We start from the raw sequence: 26,503 nt of genomic DNA, 5'->3' as shown, positions 1-26,503 counted from the left end.
GCCTGTGTTTTATTTTTCTGACTGTTATTCTGACTGCTAGCAGCCTCTCAAGATCTTCCTTTTTCAGCCGTATAATTTGGATCCTGTCTTCATTGGGAATATTAATTGGTCAGGTTTAAGGTCGTTAGCTTCACAAGTGGTTAGTTCAAATGCTTGAACTAACCCTGTGGGGTGGGAAACATTTTCATTTCGAGTGACGTGGAAAAAGCTGTTATCTGGTGTTAATTAATAGGTAATAGTGGCCTAGATGGGCCAAGATCTGACTCAATGTAAATCATTTTTCTATGTTCACAGTGATGAATAAGGTGCTTTTAGCTAATGTGCTAAATTAGCACAGGCCCTATTAATCACAGCCAGGATTCCATGTTACTATCCTCATATAAACTGTGCATAACTTTTTGGCAAGGCAAGGTTTTTGTGTCAGAATCACATGGGTAGGTTCTCTTGCTATTTGTTAAGCTTTCATTGGCAGTGAGAGAGGATGGGGGGGCCCAGGGCATGGATGGTGGTCTGCAATGAGTTCTGTTTGCTTGTGTTAGAGAGGGGTTGTTAGGTCAACTTACCTATGCTATCAGTGGGTTCTTGCTGTTGCCTTGTTGGGCTGTGTGTGTAATAAAGGGGGGGGAGCTACACCGGGGTGAAGGTGTCCTCTTTTATTTTTCACTGTGCTAGTTTCAGTTTCTTCCGTTAGCTTTTCTGAGAGGGCTGTTTCCCATATGGTTTGGTACCAGTGGTCCATGTTCACTCCTAACAGGTCCAGTACGGCAAAGTACCATATTTTTTGCTCTGTAAGACTCACTTTTCCCCTCCTAAAAAGTAAGGGGAAATGTTGTGTGCGTCTTATGGAGCGAATGCAGGCTGCGCAGCTATCCCAGAAGCCAGAACAGCAAGAGGGGATTGCTGCTTTCACTGCGTAGCGATCCCTCTTGCTGTTCTGGCTTCTGAGATTCAGAATATTTTTTTTCTTGTTTTCTTCCTCCAAAAACTAGGTGCGTCTTGTGGTCTGGTGCGTCTTATAGAGCGAAAAATACGGTACATTACAAAGAGACTTTGTCTGTGTGGACAACCCTGTGTGGGGGTCCTGTGCTACCATTTATTGCAGTTTCCGTTATATATAGACCCAAGAGGCCAATTTATAAAACCCGTTTATGAATGGAACACATCTGAATAGGGTGGAAAGGATGAAATTGCTGCTGACACTGACAACTTTGTTACTTATAAAGTAGCACTCTATCCGTTGACAGCTAAGAAGATCAGGAGGAAAGAACTAGAAAAAATAGAGGTCAACTGCAAAGGGGATTCAGATATTTAATTTGGCACATCTTACCTAAGAATCTTCTGCTATTCTATTTAATGCAACAAATAATTTTAGTAGCCGCGGCCGTGGTTTTATTGTATGTGTGGTGCCTGATTATTTTTATGGTTATTGCTGTCTTTCTTTTTGCTCTCCTTCTGAATGCCACGGCCTATGGCTAGTGCTATAAAAAGTTTAACTGGAACTGGAACAGGTCCCGCCAGTGTCTAGTTATGACGCTCCTGGCTGCTGAGAGTAGCTGGCTTAAGGGTTTTTTTGTAGCGTGAGTGTTCATTATCGTCTTAGAACATATTCAGTAAGGCCAGTTCTGGGGTGTCTACTAATACCTGCTTTGTTCTTTTGCATATTTCTAGTAGGACTGATGTCCAAAAGTGTTTGATTTTGGGGCAATTCCACCATATATGGAGGCAAGTGTCTGTAGAGGGGTAACCTCTCCAGCATTTTTGTGAAGTTTCTGGGTATATCAGCACCAACTTATGTGGTGTTAGGTACAAGTTTCTGGGCGAGTTTCCTTTTTGGGGGGCTGATATTAAAGGATGGTTTTGACCACAGTTTAGTCCATTGGGTGGGGTTTATTTCATAACGTAAGTCACACTCCCATTGTTTTTTGATTGAGATGAGGAAGTTTGTGGGATTCTGGAGCAGTATTTTGTTATTTGTGTGTACCATCCTTTTGCCATGTCCCTCTGCTGTCAGAAGTTTTTTGAAGGCGGTCAAAGGCCTAATGGCTGCTGTTTTTACTGCTGGGATGTTTAAGAAGGCATGGAGCTGGTAGGGTGTTAGCCAGGGTATTTGGGTATCCCCGAGTTTGTCTTGTATTTCTTATGTTGGTATGGGTTTGTAGATATCTGTTAGGTGGTGTAAGGCTTTGGCTTGCCAAGTTTTTACTTGGAAGTTTGGGGCTGTGTGATGGAGTTGTGGGTTGTGGGCCCAGGGGGATTAGTTGGGATGGGGTTGGAGACAGTTTGCCTACTTTTTCCTTCCATGCTTTAAACATGGACTGTGTGGACCTGTTTAGTGTCGCGGGGATTTTCCTTAGTTTGCTTTGGAAGAATGAGTATGCCGTGGCGGGGGTGTTTTCGATTGTGCCTATCTTCACATGTGCCTATTGTTTCATCTCATCTTCTAGGATATACGGGATTATGTGGCGCACTTGGTTGGCGAGGCGTAGTTTGGTCAGAGTATACACTTCCAAAGTTAATGCTGAATACATTACATCTAGTAAACGAGCTGCATAACCGCTAGAGGGCCATGAAAATTTGTGTCCCAGGATTTTTAGACTCGTCTACCCATGTACTATCTGAAACCAAAGGGGCTCGCTGGTTGCCAGATGTGAAATATATTGCCATTCTTTTTAGCTCTCCAACCTCGCTATAATCCTATCTCAGTGTTTCTCAAATTTGGGTCCCCAGCTGCTGTTGGACTACAACTCCCATCATCCCTAGTTAGCAGGTCCCATGGTCAGGGATTATGGGAGTTGTAGTCCCAAGTTTGAGAAACACTGCTAGATTGCAGCCCCCCAAACACAGGGTCACAGGTTTGGAACCTTCCCCCAAACTCATAACAATAGTCTTAGAAAAGAAAAACCAAAGTGACAAAGAGGTGTGTGTGTGTTTTTTTTTAAAAAAAAGGAAAACACAAAGGTGTGATCAGTTGTCTGTCCTTTTCTGAACGGACGGCACTAAACACTGGATGTGTTTGTGTGTATGTCATGCTCCTAGCTGGAAGATCAACAGCTAATTAGTGAGTGGCAAGGTGTTGCGCTAATTAGAGAGCCAGTGTGGTGTAGTGGTTAAGAGCGGTAGTCTTGTAATCTGGGGAACCGGGTTCGCTTCCTCGCTCCTCCACCTGCAGCTGCTGGGTGGCCTTGGGCTAGTCATACTTCTCTGAAGTCTCTCAGCCCCACGCACCTCACAGAGTGTTTGTTGTGGGGGAGGAAGGGAAAGGAGAATGTTAGCCGCTTTGAGACTCCTTAAAGGGAGTGAAAGGCGGGGTATCAAATCCAAAAAAAAACCTCTAATTGCATTAGGATGCAAGGCACAAGGTGTTGTCTTCCAAGCCAATAGATGATGCAGCGATTTGCCCTGCAACACACAATGTCTTGACAAGCTAGAACAGCCCTTGCAAACTGAGAGACAAGTTGGGAGCTAAGTAGAGAGAACAGAGGTGCTCTTTGCTAACAATACAGCTGAAAGGACCTTTTTCGCCTGTTATGAAGCCGAATCATAGAAATCGTAAGGGAGAGGTTACGTATCATAATTTCAACGATGCGAAAGACCACTTTACCCAATTTGTTCCCCCCAGATTCTGTCTTGAGAGTTTCAGGAGACTGGTTAAAGTCTCCTGAGGTTATCTCTTGCTTAAATGGATGTCACTGCTGTGTTGGGTTCTTTGAAATGGGAATTGAAACAGCATCCATCGAGAGATTTTTGTATGTGAATGAATAAGCGCCGTAAAAAATGAATCTGACTTGTGTGCCTGAGCCCAAAGGCATTCTTCTGCAGCTGACATTTATGTCTGTGAATTGTGACGGCTTGTGCCCAGTAACTTGAATGTACTCTCCTTCCATCTAAGTGGAAAATTGCCACAGTAGACATTCCCAGTTACCGTATTTTTCACTCTATAGGACGCACTTTTTCCCCTCCAAAAATGAAGGGGAAATGTGTGTGCGTCCTATGGAGTGAATGCAGGCTTTCGCTGAAGCCTGGAGAGCGAGAGGGGTCGGTGCGCACCGACCCCCTCGCTCTCCAGGCTTCACGAAGCTATCCGCAAGCCTTTGGAGCCCGGTGGGAGTTCCCGCAGGCTCACAAGGCTTGCGGATTTCAGCCTGCAGCCCGAAGCCCGGGGAATGCAGCGCTGCGCACCCCGGGCTTTGGCAGCTATCCGCAAGCCTTCGGAGCCCGGCGGGAACTCCCGCCGCGCTCCAAAGGCTTGCGGATAGCAGCCTGCAGCCCGGGGAGCGCAGTGCCAACTCCCACTGCGCTCCCCGGGCTTCAGGCAGTTATCCGCAAACCTTCAGAGCGCTCCCCCAGCCCACAAGCTCCGGGAGCGGCGGCAAGGCTGCACAACCTTGCCTCCGCTCCCGGACCTGTTCTGGGGTCGGGGGAAGCTCGGGCTTCCCCCACCCAGCCCCACGGCTAAAAACAAAGCCGCGAGCAGCCTCTCCCAGCTGGAGAGGTTGTGCGTGGCTAAAGAGGAAGCCAAGACAGCCAGCGGGATTGATTTTTTTTTCTTTATTTCCCCCCCTAAAAACTAGGTGTGCCCTATGGTCCGGTGCGCCCTATGGAGCGAAAAAAACGGTATATAAAAGGGAGGGAGAGAGATACAGAAAAGGGAAATGAGTCGAGACTAGTGTAAACTTGGAAGCCTTCTTTTCTGCATCACTTGTGCCTGCTTCTCATATGCCCAGAAAGGACTCCAATTTGTTCTTTCCCCCCCAAGAGCGGCAGCTGTGCTCGTAGCAGCTTAAAGGCAAAAAAATATATATTCTGGCCTGAGCTTTTGTGGCTGGAGTACAATCTTAAATTGGCAGGCGCACATACCACTTTGTAAAACCGTGTTGACGTGGGTTTGCCACCCCCCACCCCAGTTTATAAATTTTGTGAAATAAAATAATAAATGCACATGTTTAAGGGGAGGGATGAAGAGGGCCGCAGGTACAGAAATGCCTAAAGCATAAGAATAATATAATCTAATAATAAATAAGTAACATAAAGTGGTACCTCGCAAGACGAATGCCTCGAAAGACGAAAAACTCGCAAAACAAAAGAGTTTTTCATTTTTTGAGTTGCTTCGCAAGACGGATTTCCCTATGGGCTTGCTTCGCAAGACGAAAACGTCTTGCAAGTTTGTTTCCTTTGTCTTGCAAGTTTGTTTCCTTTTTCTTAAAACCGTGCATTCACTTCAAGGAGCAACTCATAGCACACGGTGTGGTAGCCTTTTTTGAGGTTTTTGAAGACTTTGGTGATTTTTGAAGCTTTTCCAAAGTCTGTGCTTCGCAAGACGAAAAAATCGCAAGATGAAAAAACTCGCGGAACGAATTAATTTCGTCTTGCGAGGCACCACTGTAATCCTTAAATAATAATAAACCACAAACCATGACAATTGCATTAAAGCAACATAAACACCCTAGCTCACAAACTGGTGAGCTAATTAATTAAAAAAATAGCATAATCTTGATTAATCTAGGTCACCTAATTGCATTTCCTGGTCAGTTATATTTCAGCCATTTCACACAGTTGTTTCCTTTGTGGGCCCATTTGCTTTCAAACTTGGGTGCATCCCAGTTTCATAAAACAGTGGTACCTTGGAAGTCAAATGGAATCCGTTCCGCAAGTCCATTCGACTTCCGAAAATGTTCGAAAACCAAGGCTTGGCTTCCGATTGGCTGCAGGAAGCTCCAGAACACTCATTTCCGGGTTTGTGGCGTTCAGGACCCAAACCGTTCATCTTGCAAGTCGTTCGAGATCCAAGGTACGGCTGTAGTTTATTCATTTACCAAAAATCCCCTTAATAGGAAACATGGATGATCAAATGCCTACCTGTTTGGAAGCAAAATGGTCCCACATGAAAAGTAAAGAACATACCTAAGGACCTCCATAGGTGTGTAAATATAAATGAGTAAATTAAAAGAAAAAGTTAACATGCTTGATGCTTGCATGTGCTTCTATATATAAAAAGCCCCCCCCCCCCCCCCCGTGACCGTCTGGAGTTACAGAATGTTGAGGACAAAAGAATAAGAAAATTCTAGGTTAATTCATCTCATTGTCTGGCAAATCCTATCATCAGGGGCTCCAAAGCACATCTTCTTGCTAAAAGCAGTGCTCATAGGTATTCTGCATGTTTCCGTTTCCTCCCCTGGTAATTCCCCTTTAAATCACGGAGTCTAGAGGTTGTGCTCTTTTGTGTCCTCCCAGAGGAACTGTGCCATAATATTTTTTTGAACATCGGTCTTTGTTTTGCTAACCCATCATTTCATCTTCTAGCTCTTCTTCTAATCCTTCTTGCCAGAGTCACAATGTGCTCTACGGCACAGCTGTTTAATAATATCCAGCGGCGACTGTCATTTATGTCAAATTTCCCTTGTTTATTTTTGTTTTGCTTTCTTCCTATAATTTGAATTTGACTTGCTAGTGCATTTGCTAAAATGTCTTCTTTACCATGTGCTTTGGTGATCACACAGCCTTCTCATCATTCATTGAGGCCAGGACCAGATCTCACAGAATCTGAAAAGAGCTATGTGGTAAGATCGCCTGAGATTCATATCTGCAGCTCCATTTTAGCATTGTTCATACAAGCGCCATTCTCTCTTATTTCCATTTCATACTTCTGGAGGTGTAAGCAAAACAATACCGTACACAAGAGGTACCAGCAGACTCGCAGTAATCCTGAGGTTTGCAGGTGCTTTTTTAAAAAAAATCTTTAGAAAGGAACCCTAAAGGGAGCAAACACCCCCTAACCATTTTCATAGGAACTCAGTGGCATGAAACGTTGTCTGACTGAGGTTGGGTGGGGTTGCGAGAACCACCTGGGAGAGGGAATGGAATGGCTGAAAAGTGGGGAGGAAGAGATACATAGATGTTGACATGAGGTTGAATAAACCATCCCATTTTCTGGACAGGTCATTTCCTAATTCACCCTGAGAAGTTATTTTAAATGTTTCTGGAGGTAGAAGTCCAAAGATTGTTATATAGTAGGGATTGAGAAGAACTGTGTCTTCATTCAAAACAAACACAAAAATGGAAGGAGGAAATCAGGAGACCCTCCAAGTGTCCCTATTTTCCAGGGACAGTTCCAGATTTTCAGAAGCTGTCCTGGTTTCTGATTGCATCCTGAAATGTCCATTTTCCCCCTTAGGACGTCCCTGTTTTCATTGGAGAAATGTTGGACGGTATGGAATAGGATGTCCCTATTTTCACTGGAGAAATGTTGGAGGGTATGGAATAGGATGTCCCTATTTTCATCAGAGAAACATCGCAGGGGACATACTCTTATTTATATTGGAGAAATGTTGGAGGGCATGGAACAAGCCCCAGGCCAGTCACTTGACCCAAAATGAGGCCTGACTTGTGGAAGGAGAGAGCAAAAACCAGAGTGACCGTATCCCTGAACCAGAAGTATCTCAGCCTGCAACATTTTGGTGCAGTGCTGCACTCATAAACCATCTGTTACCTGCTTCTTGACATCGTAGTCTAGACGTGGCAGTATTTTGGGGGGAAAGGAGCCCCAAATGCCAGAGCTGGGCAGAGCGGGTTTGGTTATGTCAACAGTGCACAATGATATTTTTTTTTTTTACTCTCAACCCTAATTCTTTTGCCACCACTGTCCCAAGTACACAAGATGGAGGCTCTGGCACAGAGCAAGCTGAACCAGCTGCCATCGCAAACACCTGGCTTCTATGTGGAGTTTTGGTGCGCAGTTAGGCCATTGGAACAGCAGCTGAAATTTTCTGAAACAAAGGCTACTGTAGACAAAGGAAACGCAGGCATTAAATATCTGTAGCATTGGGGGGAGAACTTCGGTTGCATGCATGTGATGTGTTTTGAAATGACGTACTCAAAGCTGGAAGATGTGAATTTGAGGTCCTCGCTAATTCCAGTATCTTTTGCTGCTACTGCTTTTTTACAAATATGTCAATCTATATCTAAAACTAAATAGCAAACTCTTCTGTATCTTGCCTCTGTTTTTCCATGCTTTCAACCTGGATTCCTCTACTCTTCACTGGCTGGATCTACCACTGTCTTGTCTTACTGGATTGCTACAACTGGATTTCCCCATCTCTTACTGACTATCCCTCCCTCCTCCCCACTTTCCCCTGTTCACTGTCCTCTGACGTGTTTCCCCCCCTCCGTGGATGTCAACCCTGCACTGTCTCTACCGCCCAGGAAACCGTTTGCAATGAGATCTTAAACATTGCGGAAAAGTCCGTTCATTACTGCAGCACAATTTCTCAGCCTCTTGTCTCTTGCCACAAGGGAACCCATAGTGACAATAAATCATCTTTCATCATTTCTCAGCAACCGCAAGTCCTGCCGCTGGGAACAAGCCTCGACAGGAACCACGCACCACAAGATCTGTAAGTTGGTCCGAAAGGGAACGCATTCGTCACCTCATTTCAGCAGCTGTCGTACATTTGATGGATGGAATGCAGGAGACAGCACAATTTTTAGTTTGATGGCTTTTCTTATTTAACACAAGGGACCACCAGTATTTTGGTCTTGTGGTCTTGGCTGAGATCACCAGAGGAAATTGTGCCCTATTGATCCTACCAGACTCGTCTTCATTTTTTAAAATATCATGGATCAGAGGTCTGGAGATGGATGCATGGAACATTGGTGTGGAATTTTGGAACTTCCTGCTAGTTGGAAGACTTCAGAAGGGCAGTGGCAGCTCATAATCTCCCCGGTGAGGTCCTGTAGACACTTTTGCCATCAAGAGTGCCACAGGGCCACTGGATGAAGTTCTACGTGCCACTCCTTGCCACCTGATCGGGTCCCGTGGCTTCAAGATTTACCGTATTTTTTGCTCTATAAGACTTTTTCCCTCCTAAAAAGTAAGGGGAAATGTGTGTGCATCTTATGGCGCGAATACAGGCTGCGTAGCTATCACAGAAGCCAGAACAGCAAGAGGGATTGCTGCTTTCACTGCGCAGTGATCCCTCTTGCTGTTCTGGCTTCTGAGATTCAGGATATTTTTTTTCTTGTTTTCCTCCTCCAAAAACTAGGTGCGTCTTGTGGTCTGGTGCGTCTTATAGAGCGAAAAATGCGGTATTTAGGGGCTGGCTGTGGTGCAGAATAGGATACAAGGGAGCTGATGGGAACTGAATACGGTCAGAATATTGTGGGATAAAGTTGAGAGGGCAGAGGAAATTTAGACTCCTATCACAGCAGATCTCGTGTTTGTGGAATGCTCTCCCCAGGGAAGCATGGTACCTTCATTATACACCTTTAGGTGCCAGGCAAAAATGTTCCTCTTTAACCAGGCCTTAAAGACATGCAATGCTATTTTAAATGTGTTGGGGAGGGGGGATTATTGGATTGTTTTTTGGTTTTATTATGCATTTTGTCTTTTTATATTGTGACTTTTATCTTGTAACTGCCCTGAGACCTGTGGGTATAGGGTGGTATACAAACGTGAATCATCGTCATTGGATCTGTATTTCAAGAAAGTTAGTTACAAGAGGGATACTGTTAATAGTGGCTGACAATCTCTTCCCTTAATTCTACCCCCCCCCCTCCACTGTTTCTGTGCGTTTTCAGGCTTAGCTACCAAGCATTGTACAGCTATGTCCCGCAGAATGAAGATGAGCTGGAGTTAAGAGATGGAGATATCATAGATGTCATGGAGAAGTGTGATGACGGCTGGTTTGTTGGTGAGCATGACATCTGTCATATCAAATTGTTTTTAAAACATTAACAGAAACATTAATATCATCCATTTGATTCACAGACCTACTTACACAAAATCTACAGTTAGCCAGAACAGCATTCATGCTAAAATTCAGATAATTTGCTTGACTAGGAGTGATTGCGTAATACGCTGTGAGTTTGCTATGCATTTTAGCAGTAACAGCAGCAGCTACAAATCTTAATGTTTTTCCCTGTGACCCCCCCCCCCCAATAGAAAATTGTCTTGACAACCTAAAAACCTTCCTGGGCAAGATTCAAGCAGCAGGCCTATATATGTTTCACACAAGCTACTGGAGAAACAGCACTGGGATGGGGAAGATGCATGAATCAGTTTCTGCTTCCTCAGACCCCAACACTGCCATATGACCCACCAGTTAAACAACTGTATAGCATTAAATCTCATTAAGCAGAAAGGCTTATCTGAGCCACCACATTTAGTAAATATGATCCATTCCCTTCCTTCACAGCATGTATAGAGGAAAAACAACATTTCCTGGTTATGTTTAGATATAAACTTACTTTCCTCAAGCATGTTTTAACTGTAGAATGCCTCAAAATAGCCATTAATTCCTTAGAAACGGTAACCAATTTTGATTGCTAGGTGTTCAAGACAAGAACACACATGCTGGTAGTGCATGTGTAACATGCTTTGTGGATGTAGACAAAGTAAATATAGCCATTAGTTTAGAGAGGATATTCACTCTGAGTTTTCAGCCATTGGGAAACCGACCTCCAAACATAGAACACCATTGGCCATGCATTTTGGTACCCCAAATAGATTTTGCAACACCTTACTTTATACTCTTTCCAAAACACTAAATTTACTGTTGACCCCCATTGGAATTCCGGATAATTACGGCATACGTAGACTGCTCTAAAACCTTCAACTGTTGCAAGAGGCTGTTTAATTGATCCAACTATTGTCTAATATTGGCAATTATTATTAACCTCGTAGAAAAGCCAGCAGAAGCCGCGCAGCCCCTTCAAAGAGCGCACGGCTTCTGCGGGCTTCTGTGGGAGGTGGGGGAATTCCCCCATCTCCTGCGAAAGCCCACAGGAGGGAGAAGGGACGGACTCGGCCAGTCAGTCCCTTCTCCCTCCTTCGGGAAAAGCCCCCAAGAGCGGCGGGCTCTTTAAAGAGCGTGGCTCCTACGGGCTTTTCGACCCAGATTGCGCCCCCACATCCTCTGGGGCTGGCGATGGGGGAAGCGCTGCTTTCCCCCACCGCCAGCCTCAAAGCCGGGTTGGAGAGTAGCGGGAAGGCGTCGTGCGCCTCCCCGCTGCCCCCTATCCTCTGGGGCTGGTGATGGGGGAAGCGCTGCTTTCCCCCACCGCCAGCCTCAAAGAGCAGGCTCTCCTGGCTTCAGCGGAAGCAATGCGAAGCCTCCGGAGCACAGGCTTCGGAGGCTTCGCGTTGCTATCGCTGAAGCCAAGGAGCCTGCATTCGCCCCGTAGGATGCACACACATTTCCCCTTCATTTTTGGAGGGGAAAAAGTGCGTCTTATAGGGCGAAAAATACGGTGCTTTTATTGTAGTTATGGATAAGCCAATCACTCATGCAATAGGTCGTAAAGACCTGTTTCATACCAATAGATTTTTTTAAAAAACCCCGTTTCAGACTATTTTAGTCTTTTCAGCTCAAGCCAAGCCCTTGAATCTGGTGCTGTGCATTCACAAGCCAAATACCCTCCGCTTGGCTCCAGTTTCCAGCTCTTCCTTCCCTGTTCTTCAAACATTGCCAGACTGACACCCACTCACTGACTCTGTGACTTGAGACCAATGCTTCTATTTCGAAACGGGGCCTCCCTCCAGCTAATCATTTCAAATTGGAGCGATCAGCGTGCACGACGCTTTCGAGCGATATTAAAAAACGTATCTTGCCCAAGGAATCTTACAAACTGAATTTTGATGCGGCAGAAGACAAAAGGGTGGGGAAGCAAAGGGATAAAAGATGTAGAGTTATCAGTACATGGTCTTAGGATGAAGCCAGGCTCCGCTGAAAATTTTTTTTTTGAGGTGAAACTTGAAGAAAAAGAGGGAGCTCTTCTGGTATGGACTTCCAAGGAGAAGGGGCATCAGATCAGATCTCTGTCCCATGTGTTTCAGCATTCTTGGAAGACACAGGAACAGGCCATTGGTCCACGTAGCTCAGTGTTGTCTACAGACTGGCAGCAGCTCTCCACGATTTTAGGCAGGGTTTCAGCTTTACCTGGGGATAGGTAGAGGTAAAGGGACCCCTGACCATTAGGTCCAGTCGCGGACGACTCTGGGGTTGCGGCGCTCATCTCGCTTTACTGGCGAGGGAGCCGGCGTACAGCTTCCGGGTCATGTGGCCAGCATGACTAAGCCACTTCTGGCGAACCAGAGCAGCGAACGGAAATGCCATTGACCTTCCCGCCAGAGTGGTACCTATTTATCTACTTGCACTTTGACGTGCTTTCGAACTGATAGGTGGGCAGGAGCAGGGACCGAGCAACGGGAGCTCACCCCGTCACGGGGATTTGAACCGCCGACCTTCTAATCGGCAAGTCCTAGGCTCTGTGGTTTAACCCCATGCAGTAACCAAATAAGTGGAGGATCCTTTCACAGGATCAAGTTGCGTGTTACCACCAGCCTGCTTTTTGGGCCGCCACGCCCACATTTGTTCTTGTTTTCTTTCTCAACAGGCACATCCCGGAGAACACAACAGTTTGGTACTTTCCCAGGCAACTACGTGAAACTTGTATCTTCATAAAAGCCATTGCTAGCCCGTTGGTGATTTCACCAGGAGAGAGAGAGAGACAGACAAAGAGAAGGACCTGGGTTTGAAACAAGACTTATTTCATGAATGTAGCCGACAAGCGAGGAGACGCGGATGTGAATGTGGTAAAGTGTTGGACTGACTCGAAGCCCTTGCCTCCTTTAAAGGTTGTCCAGAGCAAAGTACCGAGCCGCTTACAATGCTGCCTTTGTGTCTGCTTTTATCCTTCAGGGGTGGCAAGATAAGACTTCGCTTTTGTTCAGTATTGAGTATTGCTCTCCGCGGTGTGAAACTGGGGGAAAGCAATGAGATGGGATTGTGAAATAATGTGAGCAGGGTGGGGAGGGGAAGAGAACAGGAGAACAGTGAATGCATTTTGGTTGCAGAATCTGTGACTGCAGTCCGGCTGGCAGAGGGTGATGTTGGTGCCTCATCCTGCTAAAAACCTCATGCAGCTCTTGTTCCCTTCCTTTGGAATGTGCACCTTAACACATATGAAGGGGAAAGGAATTTACGGAGACCCATTTTATATAGAAGGGCACATTGCCAAGATCATTATCTTTTAATTCACTACACCAGATTTAAGCAGGCTTTTCTGTGTTTGCTATTCCTCCCTTTTATTGAGGTTGGCTGTCAGAAACCTACTTTTACTGCACTTAACTGAAACAGCAAGTAAGGCAGCGGTCTTGACACTGTGCCTTGAGGCAGACAAAAAGAACTGAGCCTGGATCTTTGATCGGTCATTATGATTTGGCGTTACCGGCCGATAAAATGTTGCATTCTATTCTGCTTGACATTATCCAGCCACATTCTAGGCATTTTGACCCAGCTTTTCCACACATATCCTGCAAGTTCTGCCCACTGCATGTTCTGGGCCAGATCTACTCAGAATGTCATCTGCACAAGCTTCCTAAAGCTACATTTCTGCCAGCGGCGCTTGTGCTGAAGTCATTTCCAGTGGTTTGTGCCTTTATGAGAATTTAATGCATTCTTTTTGAGTGTGCTTTGGAGGAACACTGCGTTAAAAAAAACACCCACGCCAATCGTGTGCATTTTAAAGCATAACTGTTGCCACTAATGCTTCCTCGTCCTCTTAGCTGGAATAGCTCCTGCCGGAGGATATATCTGGAAGTCAGTTGCAGTGATTTCAGGTCACCTGATTTCCTAAGTGGACTCCTACCAGCCCAAATTGCACACCAGACGATTGGTAAGGTAAGAAAAAGTGATCCATTCATTCACAACTCTCTACCTTAGAGAGCAAGCAGCCAGACTCTATCAAGGCATCCTTCTCAGTTGTGGATATATTCTGGCAAAATATTCCTGAATTTGGCATTCTAGAATTGGTGGCAAATGTGATTTTTCTGCCCGTCTTTTCGAAAAGAAACACAGAAAAGTACAAGCAACCTGCACGTCTCGATTTCCAAAGCCACTTTGTTTTGGATCTCCTTGAATTATACACTTCTCTGACTGCAATCCTTTGCACACTTACCAGGGAGTAAGCCCCATTGTGTTCAATGGAATTTAATTCTGAGTAAGCATGCATAGAATTCCAGTGCCAATTTCCCAAATTTTGCACTTCCGTGCAAAACGAACCCGTTGTTTTTTTCATAGTCATTTTGTTTAAAAAGAAAAAGGGGTCATGGACAAGTACAACTAGCAAAGATTTAGATTGCGATTTTGTCATAAGCTGTATTTATTAAATATAAAAAATCCTATTTTTCTGCTGGTGCTTTTATACAGTTTATTCATAGTAACAGCAACTAACTCACGGTCAGCATGTTTGCAGTTCGTTGTATTAATAGCCATGCTCCAAAATAGCAGGATTTATCTTTTGCTGACTCTTCCCCACCACCCCACCACAAGATCAGCCAAAAAAAAAAGTCAATTGAAGTGCTTTAATATTATGACTGTATATATGTATATTTGCCTTTGTATAGACTTACAAATAACTTATATTGAAGAAAATTAAATTCATTGAAAGCTTTTTAAAAAGGGCAGTAAAGAAGAAGACTTTTCCATTTTTATTTATATTAAGTAATTATTCCATGTACGATCACATTAAATACGAGGGGTTAGCAAAATTATAGCTCAGTTACAACTAAGCCACAAAATGCTGCTTCCATCCATTTGGAGAGCTAACATTTCATAATGAAGGATTGTTACCGCTTGAGTCCCATTGAAATGATTTACAGTCTCCTGCAGCTCTTGCACACGAGAGGGTCCCAGAGAACGGCTTCCCTAACGTATTTTAATGGGTTTCTAATGTTTTTTTATTTGCATTTTTATCTGCAGCAGCGTTTAGACGTGGCATTAAAATTGAAAAAGGATTGGATACGTGCAAATCATGAGCTTAACCATATTGGCCGTATGTAACCATCTCGATGCCATTTTTAGTTTTAATAATACACTTGCGTGTTCCGTGCTCACCCATTACCCATCAAGAAGTCACTTTTTTTGCGTTTTGTTTCCTCATTGCAGTGGATTATTATTTGACAATAAATGGAAAGATTGAATTAAAAGTGTGTTCCTTTATAGAAGTGATTTAGTAACTATCAAGCCCAGCCTCTGGTTGGTGGTGCCTGTTATTCGCAAAAATGTAAGAAAATCCCTTGCTGATTTAGGATCCTGGGGCTCTCCAAGACCGGAGGGATGCCTGGGGGAAAAGCTTGCACCCAGGACCTGAGCACACCAGCGCTCTCCTCAATTGTGATTCTCTGCAACTAGTAGCCACTGATCACCTTATTTTCCAAGAAGTTGTCTGATCCTCTTTTAAAGCTGTCTCTTTAAATTTGCGGGAACATTTGGAATGAGAAATTGCCAAGGCAGTACAAATGAAGAATATGCAAAGGTGGCCAATCCTGGCCTGAGCTCCCCCAGTCCTGCACAAATACCATATCGGCCCAAATATAAGCCACACTTTTTCCCCAAATTCCGACCGTGAAAAGTTAAGGTGCGGCTTAAATTCGTGACCTTACAAAAATTGGGTTTTACGATATTGCTGTAGGATTTTCTTCCACGTTTGCCATTTGCAGGTGTGAATTCCTGCAGAATTTTAAGGGAGTGGCTTATATTCGGGTATTGTCTTTTTCCCCCTTGAATTTTAAAGGTGCGGCTTATATACAGGCCAATATGGTACTCCTGCATATGGGTTTAACATGATGGAATAGAGGACCGAATGCACACTTCCCCTCACATTTTGGGGGGGGGGTGTACAATGATTACCCTTCAGGAGTGCCTGGAGTTCCGAGAGGCTTGCAAAAATATACTTTCGGATGGAAAAGCAACAGGAACAGAGTGCACACCTTCCATTCCACAAAGGAACAACCAAATTATCATGACGATAATTATCCGCAACACAGGATACAAAAACCAGGGCTGAAAGGAAGCATAGCTAAAGCAATCTGTGTGTTGTATGTCTCAAGAGGTGGCAACAGCTCAAATAGTTTCTTAATAAATAAATATAAAAGGAACTTGCCTTCAGAAAATACCGGGGAGGACTTTTCCTGAAGCAGCCATTCCTTTTTCGAAATCACATGCAACTAGCCCAGCGTAGACAAAACGAAACTATCTCGAAGTAAGAAACCAGAACTTTTATTTAAAAGGGGGGGAAACAAAGAGGAACATTAGACAAATAATATAATCTTTGATAACGTTTTAAATTATGTACACTATTTTTATACGTAAATATCTGAAGCTATAGCTTTATACAAGTTTGCTAGAACAGGATGACATAGGGTGGGTGGGATAAAGGCATTCTGCTTTAGAAACAAAAGGATTTGGTCAACTGATTCGGATGCTTAGAAAATTTGATTAAAATACACTATGATTTCATATACAGCAATCATGCCATAATTTACTTGAAAAACATGATACGAAGTCCACAGGACGTTATTTTACAACAAATCTGCTTTGCAGTAACAGCTTTCAACGGGTGCCAATTGCCTTGTCAAATGGGTGGCAGGCAAACAGCTTGAAGCTGCTTTAAAAACACACCACTAATATGCAGAACCGCCCCCCCACCACCAATTTATGAATAAAAGGAAAGCGGTAATGGGAGTTTTATTTCTACAAATTTGAACTCGTAACTATAAAAGCTTTCTTATTAATTCCACCTCAACCACGAAGATGGCTTTCCCCTCAAATTATTATTTGGGAATTACCTTAATGTCATATACGTTTGTTGGAACTTAAGTTTTAGTTCCTTCTCTCCATAACTAGTGCTGCCTTTTGTTCCTCGTTCATGCTAGCCTCCTGATTTTACAGTCATTTTAGCATCCAGCGGATCTTGAAAAGAGAAATGTTTAAAGCAGGGCTGGGAAAAAGAGACTCTGTGACTCTCCAGCTGGCTAGAGACAGGGAGGGTGGCAGGTTAGGAAATTCTGGTTTAACGTAAACCAAAAAGCATGAGATAAAGTTCCCACAAGCAAGAAGGCACCATCTCCACTCCAATTAAGGTTTTTAGTTGCTGCTGTTATTTGTAAAAAACAGAAGTTCTAATGCAGCTTCATTTTTATAAAACGAATTATTTCACATATCAGTAATTCAAACTTCGAAGGCATTTCTCTATGGCAATTCCTCAATTGCATAGCTTTCTCTGCACATCCTATGCACACAATTTTACTGCGGCAAATTTCTTTTTAGAGTTATTAAGAATTGGTGAGTGTCAGTACACCAGTCAAATACTGGAGAAAATTTCACAATGTGCTTCATTTACACGTGCAGCTAAACCATTTGATATACAGTTGATCAGCTTCAACTGAGACTTATTGCCGGAGGGCAAATGAAAACTTTTCCACAAATACTCTCTTCACCGCTCAATGACTGTGATGCCGTGATGACTTGTGAATGTGCAATTTGGAGGGTATTATTGAGATAGTGTGGGAAGGTGTGTACATACACTTATGCCTTCTATTAAAGAGATTCTTGGGTCCCTGCCTTCTCCAATTTATTTTCAGCACATCCCTTGGAAAAGAAACAAACACATATTAACAAAATTGGGTAGGGGAGCAAATAGAATTTAACCCCAACATGTTTTCAGTCAAGGTAGGTAGATGCTAACAAACAAAAAAAGCTGACCATTGTTCTGAATAAAGCAGTATTTCTGCTTTATTTTTTTTTAAAAAAAGTTATAACATACTGGGGTTCATCCTCTTCTTGTTCACCTGACCTTCGGATAGATGATGCTAAAAGCAGGTAGGATGGCACACCTCGAGTCTGCTTCAGATAAATGTCCATTTCACTGCCTGACAGACAATTTGAAGAGGCTTCTCAAAGAGGGACTACTTTGCCGTTGACAAAAGGAGATTTACCTGGAAGGAAAATGGCAAGGGGGTTTCACTACTGTGGAATTTGTAATGCCTGTTTTACAAAAGCAGTAAAATTTGGGGGTGGGGGTTTGCACAGGGAAGGTCCTGGATATGGAGATCTGAAACTATTTGAGGGCAATACATAGGGCTGCTGCCCAGAGCAGCGCTTCCGTTGCCGCAAGGAACCAGAGGAGGAAAAGAGGCTTGTTCAATGGGAGCACAATCTCTTTCCTGTGCGTTGGGCAGGGGTGGGGGCTTCCCTCTCGTACAGACACACACAGAGGAAGAGTTTGTGGCTTCCTAATCGCTTCTGCACACCATACCACAAAAATCCCAGACTGCATAGCCCAAGGGTCAGCAAACGTTTTTAGCAGGGGGCCGGTTCACCGTGCCTCAGACCTTGTGGTGGGCCGGATTACACACACATACAGTGGTACCTTGGGTTACATACCGTATTTTTCGCCCTATAGGGCGCACCGGCCCATAGGGCGCACCTAGTTTTTTTTGGGGGGGAGGGGATAAAGAAATTTTTCCTCCGACCCCAGCCCCCAGAACAGGCTGCTATCCGCAAGCCTAAGGAGCCCGGCGGGAACTCTTCAGATATCTGCCCGAAGCCCGGGGCGCGCTTCAGGATTCAGGCTGCTATCCGCAAGCCTGGGGAGCCGGGCAGGAACTCCCGCGGGCTCCCCAGGCTTGCTGATAGCTTCCTGAAGCCTGGAGAGTGAGAGGGGTCTCTGCGCACCGACCCCTCTCGCTCTCCAGGCTTCAGCAAAAGCCTGCATTCGCCCCATAGGACACACACACATTTCCCCTTCATTTTTGGAGGGGAAAAAGTGCGTCCTATAGGGCGAAAAATACGGTACTTAATTCGTTCCGGAGGTCCGTTCTTAACCTGAAACTGTTCTTAACCTGAAGCACCACTTTAGCAAATGGGGCCTCCTGCTGCCGCCACACCGCCACAGCACAATTTCTGTTCTCATCCTGAAGCAAAGTTCTTAACCTGAGGTAGTATTTCTGGGTTAGCGGAGTCTGTAACCTGAAGCGTATGTAACCTGAAGTGTATGTAACCCAAGGTACCACTGTATATATATATCTGGAGACTGAAAGGAGATGCAATCGGGGATTGACCTCAGCCCTGGGCAGCACGGATCCCAGCAGAGGGGGGCTTCTCTCTCCCCCCAGCCCCTCCCCTCCCTCTGATTTCCTACCTTCTCCACTGCTCTGCCTGCGATTGGGAGCCGGCAGCAGCGCAGCCACCTCTCCTTTCTGGGCCAGCTTTCCTGGGTGCCAGGCGCGCCCATGGACAGACAGGGTGGGTGGCGGGTCTGGGCATGCAGGTGGCGAGACTTCGAAATGGCTGGCACCAATCAAAGCCCAGCCCCCTACCTCCGCAGGGCACGGAGAAGCCAGGAGGGAGGAGGGGCCGCCATGGTGGGAGGGGAAATGGCGCAGCCCAAACAGATCCACATGGTGATTCCCGGACCGTCCACAGGCTGGATCCAGAAGGCAATTGGGCCTGATCCGGCCCATGGCCCTTAGTTTGGCATAGCCTATAAGCAAAGTTTTGAGCAAGGCCCTTGTACCAGTTACAACAGCTGGCTCATGCCTAGATCTGAGACATCCTGTAGCCTTGCTTCTGGATGCTCTGCTAGCCTGTCAACGTAACCCAAAAGCAAACATTTGTGCTGCTTTTGTCTTAAAGCCATCTCCAAAATATATTCAGGGCCAAACTTCCCGTGCTCAGAACATTTAGCTAAAAGAATATATTGATCTGACCGAATTTCACCCAAAATGCAGTTCACACAGAATGGATTTTTAAAATAAGAGTTTTCTTACATACCTGTTCCATTGAAGGGCAGGCTACAATCTGGAGATCTTCTTTGCTAAATTCTTCTTTTAGTAGCGCATGCAGCTTCTGGAACACTTGCTGAATATTGTTCTGAGGAAAGGAAGAAAATATTTAAAACCTTCCTTTTTAAAAAAAAAAAATAATAATACTTTTTATTACATTTTCCATTTTCTTTGTCATCACAATATCCATACATAAATCAAATATTTTTAAATAAAATATTTAAAACTTTCCTCACCCTAAGACCAGCCTTCAAATATGAATGCATACAGGCGGTTTACATAAGCTCCTAAGATGAATAAGGCCCCTTATGCAGCATTTATCTGTAAAGGCACTGCCTACTGGAAGGATACAGGAGTGACAGAACATAATAGCAGCCTTGCTGGATGCACCTGGTCTAATCCAGCATCTTGTTAACTAGATGCCTGCAGGAAACCTACAACCAGGCCTTGAGTGATACTGTTGTTTTCCAGCAACTGGTATTCAGAGGCATGGGGTCTCTGACCCCAAAGGTAGCTGTAATGGTTATAAGGGGTTACTTGTGCGTAAGTTGCCGTTACTTTTGGCTAGATTGCCTGGCTAACCATGCCTCGGCTGACAGCCCTCACTCCGTGGCTGTTCAGTCGCTTGCAGAATCCGTCAGTGGGCGTTTCTTGAACCTCTTCCAGCATAGAAGCTGTTTGACGCCAAGTCTCCGCCCACTCTCCCTGCGCGAAACTCTTCTGCGCAAAGAAGGAGTGGGCAGAGGCGTGCCCGTGCTCTCTCCACTGGTCTCGGGTGAAGAGTCTTGGAGACCCCTCTCCAAATCCTCCATCTCCCTCCCTTCTCTACTGGTGTTACGTTGAATTCCTTCCCCCCTGCTGGTCCCCTCTCCTGCATCGCTTTGGAGCCTTGCCTCCACCTCTCTCTCCGATGTCAGTTCCCTGACAGTAGCGTATACCCATCATGAATATCAGTTGCCGATAGGCTAATTCCCCTTTGCAGCCAAAGGTGGAGGCATCCTGGAAACATCCTGGAAAGCCAAATTTCATAGTCTTGCTACATGTTGCATGAAGAATCAGCTTCGCTAGGTGACCCCAGATTCTAGTACAGTGGTACCAATTAATCCGTTCCTGAAGTCTGTTCTTAAACCAAATCCATTCTCAAACCGAGGCGTGCTTTCCCTAATGAAGCCTCCCGCTGCCGGTGCCCTTCCACTGTTCGTCTTCCGTTCGTAGACCAAGGTAAAGTTCGCAAACACTACTTCCGTTTTTGCGGAGTTCGTAAACCTAATAGTTCATAAACAGGACTGTTCGTAAACCGAGGTACCACTGTACTATGAAAGAGAAAGGGGGGGAAACTGCTTTCCACACCGTGAATAATTTTACACATCTTTATCATGTTCCATCCTTAACTTTCCCGCCCCTGAAGCAAAAAACCCCAAACGCTGCAACTCTTCATCATACAGGAGTCGCCACAGCTCTCTGATCATTTTGATTTTCCTTTTCTGTGCCAAAACTGGCTCTACAAGCCACATATGGCCTATAGGCAGCTTCAGGAAGTAAACGAAAAGAAGATTAAGAGGACAAATTCTGTCATGAACTCAGCTGCAGGCGTTTGCTCCTCATCCACAAAATCATCTTTCCTGGTCACTTGCAGATATCCCTGGCCCTACAAGGGCAGCAGAGCAGAGAACTATAGGTAGACTAGAGAAGAAGAAGAGGAGCCAGGATGCAGCAGGAACTGTGGTGTAAGAAGTGAGGACAACCAAAGACCTGGCATTAGCTACAGGATGATTTTGCAGGCCACTCCAGTATATAGGGGACGTGGGTGGCGCTGTGGGTTAAACCACAGAGCCTAGGACTTGCCGATCAAAAGGTCGGCAGTTTGAATCCCCACAACGGGGTGAGCTCCCATTGCTCGGTCCCTGCTCCTGCTCCTGCCAACCTAGCAGTTCGAAAGCACGTCAAAGTGCAAGTAGGTAAATAGGTACCGCTCCGGCAGGAAGGTAAACAGTGTTTCCATGCACTGCTCTGGTTAGCCAGAAGCGGCTTAGTCATGCTGGCCACATGACCCGGAAGCTGTATGCCGGCTCCCTCGGCCAGTAAAGTGAGATGAGCACCGCAACCCCAGAGTCGGCCACGACTGGACCTAATGGTCAGGGGTCCCTTTACCGTTACCAGAATATAGTACAATACGTTTGTCCAAGAAAAGGTACAAACTTCCACAGAATCACCAAAGGGATGAGCTACAGAGGTTGCTTAGTTTGAGGCAAAACAGGATCACTTGACTTATAACACGTTGTAACAGTTTGCAAATACGAATAAGCTACTATTAAAGTATGCATTCAAGTATGTAAAGTGAAAAACCTATAAAACTTTGGTTCTCATATTAATATATAAAAAAAGAGGAAATGCTACCGAAATACTAACCCTAACGGGCTTGAACAAGATGAACTCTGTGTCCTTGTTGGATAAATACAGCGACATGCTCTGCAATGTCGAGGGCAGTTTTGTTTTGATGGTCCTGTATGTCGAAGACACCAAGTCGGCAATCTTTGCTGCGAAACAGAATTCAAAGACATATTAGTGGCAGAGAACTTGTCCTTTTGAAATCCAGTCATGGTTTATTGGCTGTCTCTTATACAAAGCAAAAACCTGCCCTGCTATATGCTTGTCACAGAATCACAGAAATGCAGAGCTGGAAAGGGACCCCCAAGCCCAGCTCCCTGCAATGCATACATTTCTTTCTTTTTAAAAAAATTATAGCCTGGAGAGCGAGAGGGGTCGGTGTGCACAGATCCCTCTCGCTCTCCAGGCTTCAGGAAGCTATCAGCAAGCCTGGGGAGCCCACGGGAGTTCCTGCCCGGCTCCCCAGGCTTGCGGGTAGCAGCCTGCATCCTGAAGCGCGCCCCGGGCTTCGGGCAGATATCTGAAGAGTTCCCGCCGGGCTCCCTAGGCTTGCGGATAGCAGCCTGTTCTGGGGGCTGGGGTCGGAGGAAAAATTTCTTTATCCCCCCCCCAAAAAAAAAACCCTAGGTGCGCCCTATGGGCCGGTGCGCCCTATAGGGCGAAAGAGAAAAAACAATACAATACATAAACGATACAAAACACAACCTTCACACATTAAACTAAACCAAACAAAAGAAAAACAATTTAAAAACATACATCATACCTTTTCCATATTCTATCTTTCATTCCCTTGTATCATTGACCTCCTCTCACTTCCCTCTTTGTATTCCACTTCCATTAATTGTTTCAGCAATTCCTTTCCACCTTTCTCTATTTTCTATCATATAAATGTCTTAACATATTTTTAATCTTATTTCCATTAAAGCAATGCATACATTTCTTTCCATACACTGCAGATATCTAAAACTGCTGTGTCGGTTTCTGTAAAATATATATTTGCAAGCAACCCTAATCCTTCTGGAAATGATGGGATGAACATCAAAGCAATACATATAAATTGCATTTATATCCTGCCTTTCCTCCTGGGAGAATACTAAGGTGTAAAGGAGATGGCCTTCCATCCAGTAACTGACTAGACAAGCAAAAGGGGTTAAGTGAGGTTCGTTAAAGATGGGTAACGGTCAACCCTTTGAATAGTTACTCCCCTGAATTAAACTTTTACAAATTAACGTTTAAAATAAAATAAAAAGGTCTGGAATGGCGAAGTCTGCAAGCCAAACGAGCTTCATCTCGCAGGAGGCAGAAAAGAAAGGTAAGCATGTACAAAGGGCTGTGAGATTGCACCTAAAGAGATTACCTGGTTGAGCCCAAGGTTGCTGCAAAAGGCTGTATTTAGGACCGCCTTGAGTAGCCATTGCTTTCAGAGCAGAGACCTAAAGTAATGAGATGGAAAACGAGCAATGCTTAGCAGTCCCGTTGGTATTGTAAAGTGTTTAAAGGTCTTCATATGCACCACCCCAGCAATACCTATAACAACCACATAAGAAAGGCCAGAATTATTATTCCCATATTGCATCTGGGCTGAGTTATGCGAAGGCTACCGAAGTAATTCTCAACAGAGGCTAAGATTCAAACTTGCTGCTTCACAGAAAACTACTAGACTGAACCAGATCTCAGGAGCCACTTGCCAAGAAAATCTAGCTATTAGGCTTGCAGCTATTAAAACTAGAAGAAGTGGCAATTTCACAATGCTTTTTGGTAGTTACGAAAGAGCGCCCAGGAACCCTTCCAAAGGAAGCAGGTTATAAAAGGCAACTGTTTGGGCTTTCTTTGAACGCCTCTCCCAAAGTCATATCCAGTCAGAAACTGGAAGAGAATGCAGTGAGGAAAACACAATTTTTCAAAGGCTAAATTGAGACTTGTTTCTTTATCCCCTCCTTCCCTTTAGGGCTCAAAATGAGAAGAGCTACTGGGGTGAGAGATGAGCTAGCTGGCACTCTCATGAGGCTGGAGGAATTTCAATTAGGACTTTACATGTCCAGTTTATACAGGAATAGAAGTAGTAATGTAAAGGTAAAGGGACCCCTGACCATTAAGTCCAGTCGTGGCCGACTCTGGGGTTGCGGCGCTCATCTCGCTTTATTGGCCGAGGGAGCCGGCGTACAGCTTCCAGGTCATGTGGCCAGCATGACTAAGCCGCTTCTGGCGAACCAGAGCAATGCACGGAAATGCTGTTTACCTTCCCGTCGGAGTGGTACGTATTTATCTACTTGCACTTTTGGGTGTGCTTTCGAACTGCTAGGTTGGCAGGAGCAGGGACCGAGCAACGGGAGCTCACCCCATCGCGGGGATTCGAACCGCCGACCTTCTGATCGGCAAGTCCTAGGTTCTGTGGTTTAACCCACTGCGCCACCCGTGTCCCTGCCTATGGAAGTAGTAATGTCACAGCAAAACAAGCCTTTGGTTTATCCTTATACCCCATTATCACTTACAGGGCTTTTTTTCAACCAGAACTCGCCGGGACTCAGTTCCGGCACCTCTCAGGTGGATGCCTTGGTTTTCAAACAGCTTAGTTCTTGAACGTTTTGGCTCCCGAACGCCGCAAACCCAGAAGTGAGTGTTGCGTTTTGCGAACTGTTTTTGGAAGCCGAACATCCGATGGGCTGCAAGAGCTTCCTGCAGCCAATCAGAAGCCACTCTTTGGTTTCCAAGCATTTTGGAAGTCAAACAGACTTCCAGAATGGATTCCATTCAACTTCTGAGGTACGACTGTATAAGAGAACAAGGGAGGTGTTCCTTGCCAGTTCTGGCACCTCTTTTTCTAGGTGTGAGTGTTGCCGAAAGGCATCTCAGTACAACTGACTCGGACTGCTTGTGTTGATAACATATTGAATGGCATTGAGGTTGCTAAGCCCATGGCTCTAGCTCCCATAATCCCTGAACACTGGGAGGGCCACAGGTTATTCTCCTTTCAGTTAAATATACCAATGTATTCATATAAGGCAACCTACACCCTCATGCAAATTAATTGAACAAAGCATGTTTTCTATCTTACTCATAATCCTGTACTCAAAACAAACATGAAAAATCAGTTGATCATTATGGTGTCGGAAGCCTGCAGCCAACAGAAGGAATGATGCGCTCACCACAATATATTGAGGTTCTATGAAAGAGAGTTATTCCAGAGCTGGAAAAGAGGTATACTGGGATATTGCAGCAGGACCTAGCCCCCTGTCACACATTGAAAGTGGTGAAGAAATTCATGACAGAGCAGCAAAATACAGGTACTTGATTGGCCAGGGAATTCCCCGGACATAAATCCCATTGAGAATTTGTGGGCTACAGGCAAAAGTCGCCTCCGTGCTGTAGACTGTACGGCTATGGAGAAGCTCATTCAGGCGCCGATTCAAGTGTGGTAAACATGATCAGAAAGGACCAGTTGGTTAAACATGATCAGAAAGGACCAGTTTTGTTAAACATGATCAGAAAGGACCAGTTGGTTAAAGGAGTTCAGGTCGGAGTTAGACATTACAAATTAAGAGCATTTGCAGACGATCTGGTATTGACTTTGCAACAGCCAGACACTAGTACTAAAAGAGTATTAGAACTAATTGATATATTTGGTCGAGTAGCAGGTTTTGAATAGACAAAAAACGAAAGTGTTGTTCCTTTCTGTCAACAATCCAACCAACATAAATATACCAAACACAGCCGTTTAAGATACCAATGGTGCTACTGTAGGATCTCGCACACCTTCGCCAGGAATTCCTCCAGAGGCTCCACAAACTGCTTGGTCTGTTGCTGAATGAACTGCTCACAGGCAAATTTCAAGTGCCGATCCACATCCTTCTTCGAGTCAATATAGTGTTCTCTGATTTCGGGAGTGCCCTGCAACACAGACACAGTAGTTTCTCCCTTTCTCAACTCTTCGGAAATGGCTACACTTCAAAAAAATAGACCTTTTTTCAAATGCACCGTTAACAAATGCTCTTTACCTCCAGCAGGAACTGTATCAGTGCATTGTTGCTACTAAGCCTAAAGAAATGTGGAACGGTCATAGGGTTCAGGATTTTAAAGGCAGCATCTGTGGAAACAAAACCGCTTGCATGAAGTTCACATTATTTTAAGGAGTGTTCTGCTTCGGCCCTTGTTCTCCCTTGACCCAAGAATATGAAAACTGTGTAGAGTTTTCTATGACACCTCAAAAATTATCCCATGGAAGTACTTTCCTTCACCTGTCTAGAATGTGTACTTTGAATACGCAAATAGGAAGTCTACAAATTGTAATTGCTGTGCGTTTAAAACACAAAGAGATTTATTTGAACCTGATGAATACAGATTTATGTATATTATAATTAGCAATATATTGTTGAGGACTACATTCTTAGCACATCCGCTCATCTATATATTGGTTTCACGAGAACAAAGTACAGTGGTGCCTCGCAAGACGAAAAGAATCCGTTCCGCAATTCTCTTCGTATAGCGGTTTTTTCG

General features: G+C 44.8%; 2 protein-coding genes across 36 annotated transcripts in view; one reads left to right on the top strand and one right to left on the bottom strand.

Moving 5' to 3' along the window:
• Positions 1-14,983, top strand: part of SORBS1 (sorbin and SH3 domain containing 1) — a 200,782-nt gene extending 185,799 nt beyond the window's left edge. For 30 of the 35 annotated variants that reach the window (XM_079975045.1, XM_079975021.1, XM_079975046.1 and 27 more), the window contains 4 exons: positions 6,498-6,557; positions 8,200-8,390; positions 9,574-9,686; positions 12,391-14,983. In XM_079975045.1, the coding sequence (XP_079831171.1) occupies positions 6,498-6,557; positions 8,200-8,390; positions 9,574-9,686; positions 12,391-12,458 (432 nt within the window). In that variant the 3' untranslated portion in view covers positions 12,459-14,983. The remainder of the gene's footprint in view (positions 1-6,497; positions 6,558-8,199; positions 8,391-9,573; positions 9,687-12,390) is intronic. The other 5 variants (XM_079975033.1, XM_079975016.1, XM_079975035.1 and 2 more) reach the window with 3 other exon arrangements.
• The window catches only part of COG3 (component of oligomeric golgi complex 3), a 50,258-nt gene continuing 36,144 nt past the window's right edge, over positions 12,390-26,503 (bottom strand). Inside the window, exons 18-23 of the mRNA XM_079975170.1 lie at positions 26,005-26,093; positions 25,763-25,897; positions 23,367-23,442; positions 22,031-22,158; positions 19,611-19,709; positions 12,390-17,773 (exon numbers count right to left, since the gene is read on the bottom strand). Of these exons, the coding sequence (XP_079831296.1) occupies positions 17,744-17,773; positions 19,611-19,709; positions 22,031-22,158; positions 23,367-23,442; positions 25,763-25,897; positions 26,005-26,093 (557 nt within the window). The 3' untranslated portion in view covers positions 12,390-17,743. The remainder of the gene's footprint in view (positions 17,774-19,610; positions 19,710-22,030; positions 22,159-23,366; positions 23,443-25,762; positions 25,898-26,004; positions 26,094-26,503) is intronic.

Source organism: Podarcis cretensis (genome assembly GCF_951804945.1).
Source record: "Podarcis cretensis genome assembly, chromosome: 5".
NCBI lineage: Eukaryota > Metazoa > Chordata > Lepidosauria > Squamata > Lacertidae > Podarcis > Podarcis cretensis.
The sequence above is the reverse complement of the archived record's forward strand: the minus strand, read 5'-3'. Positions and strand labels throughout refer to the sequence as shown.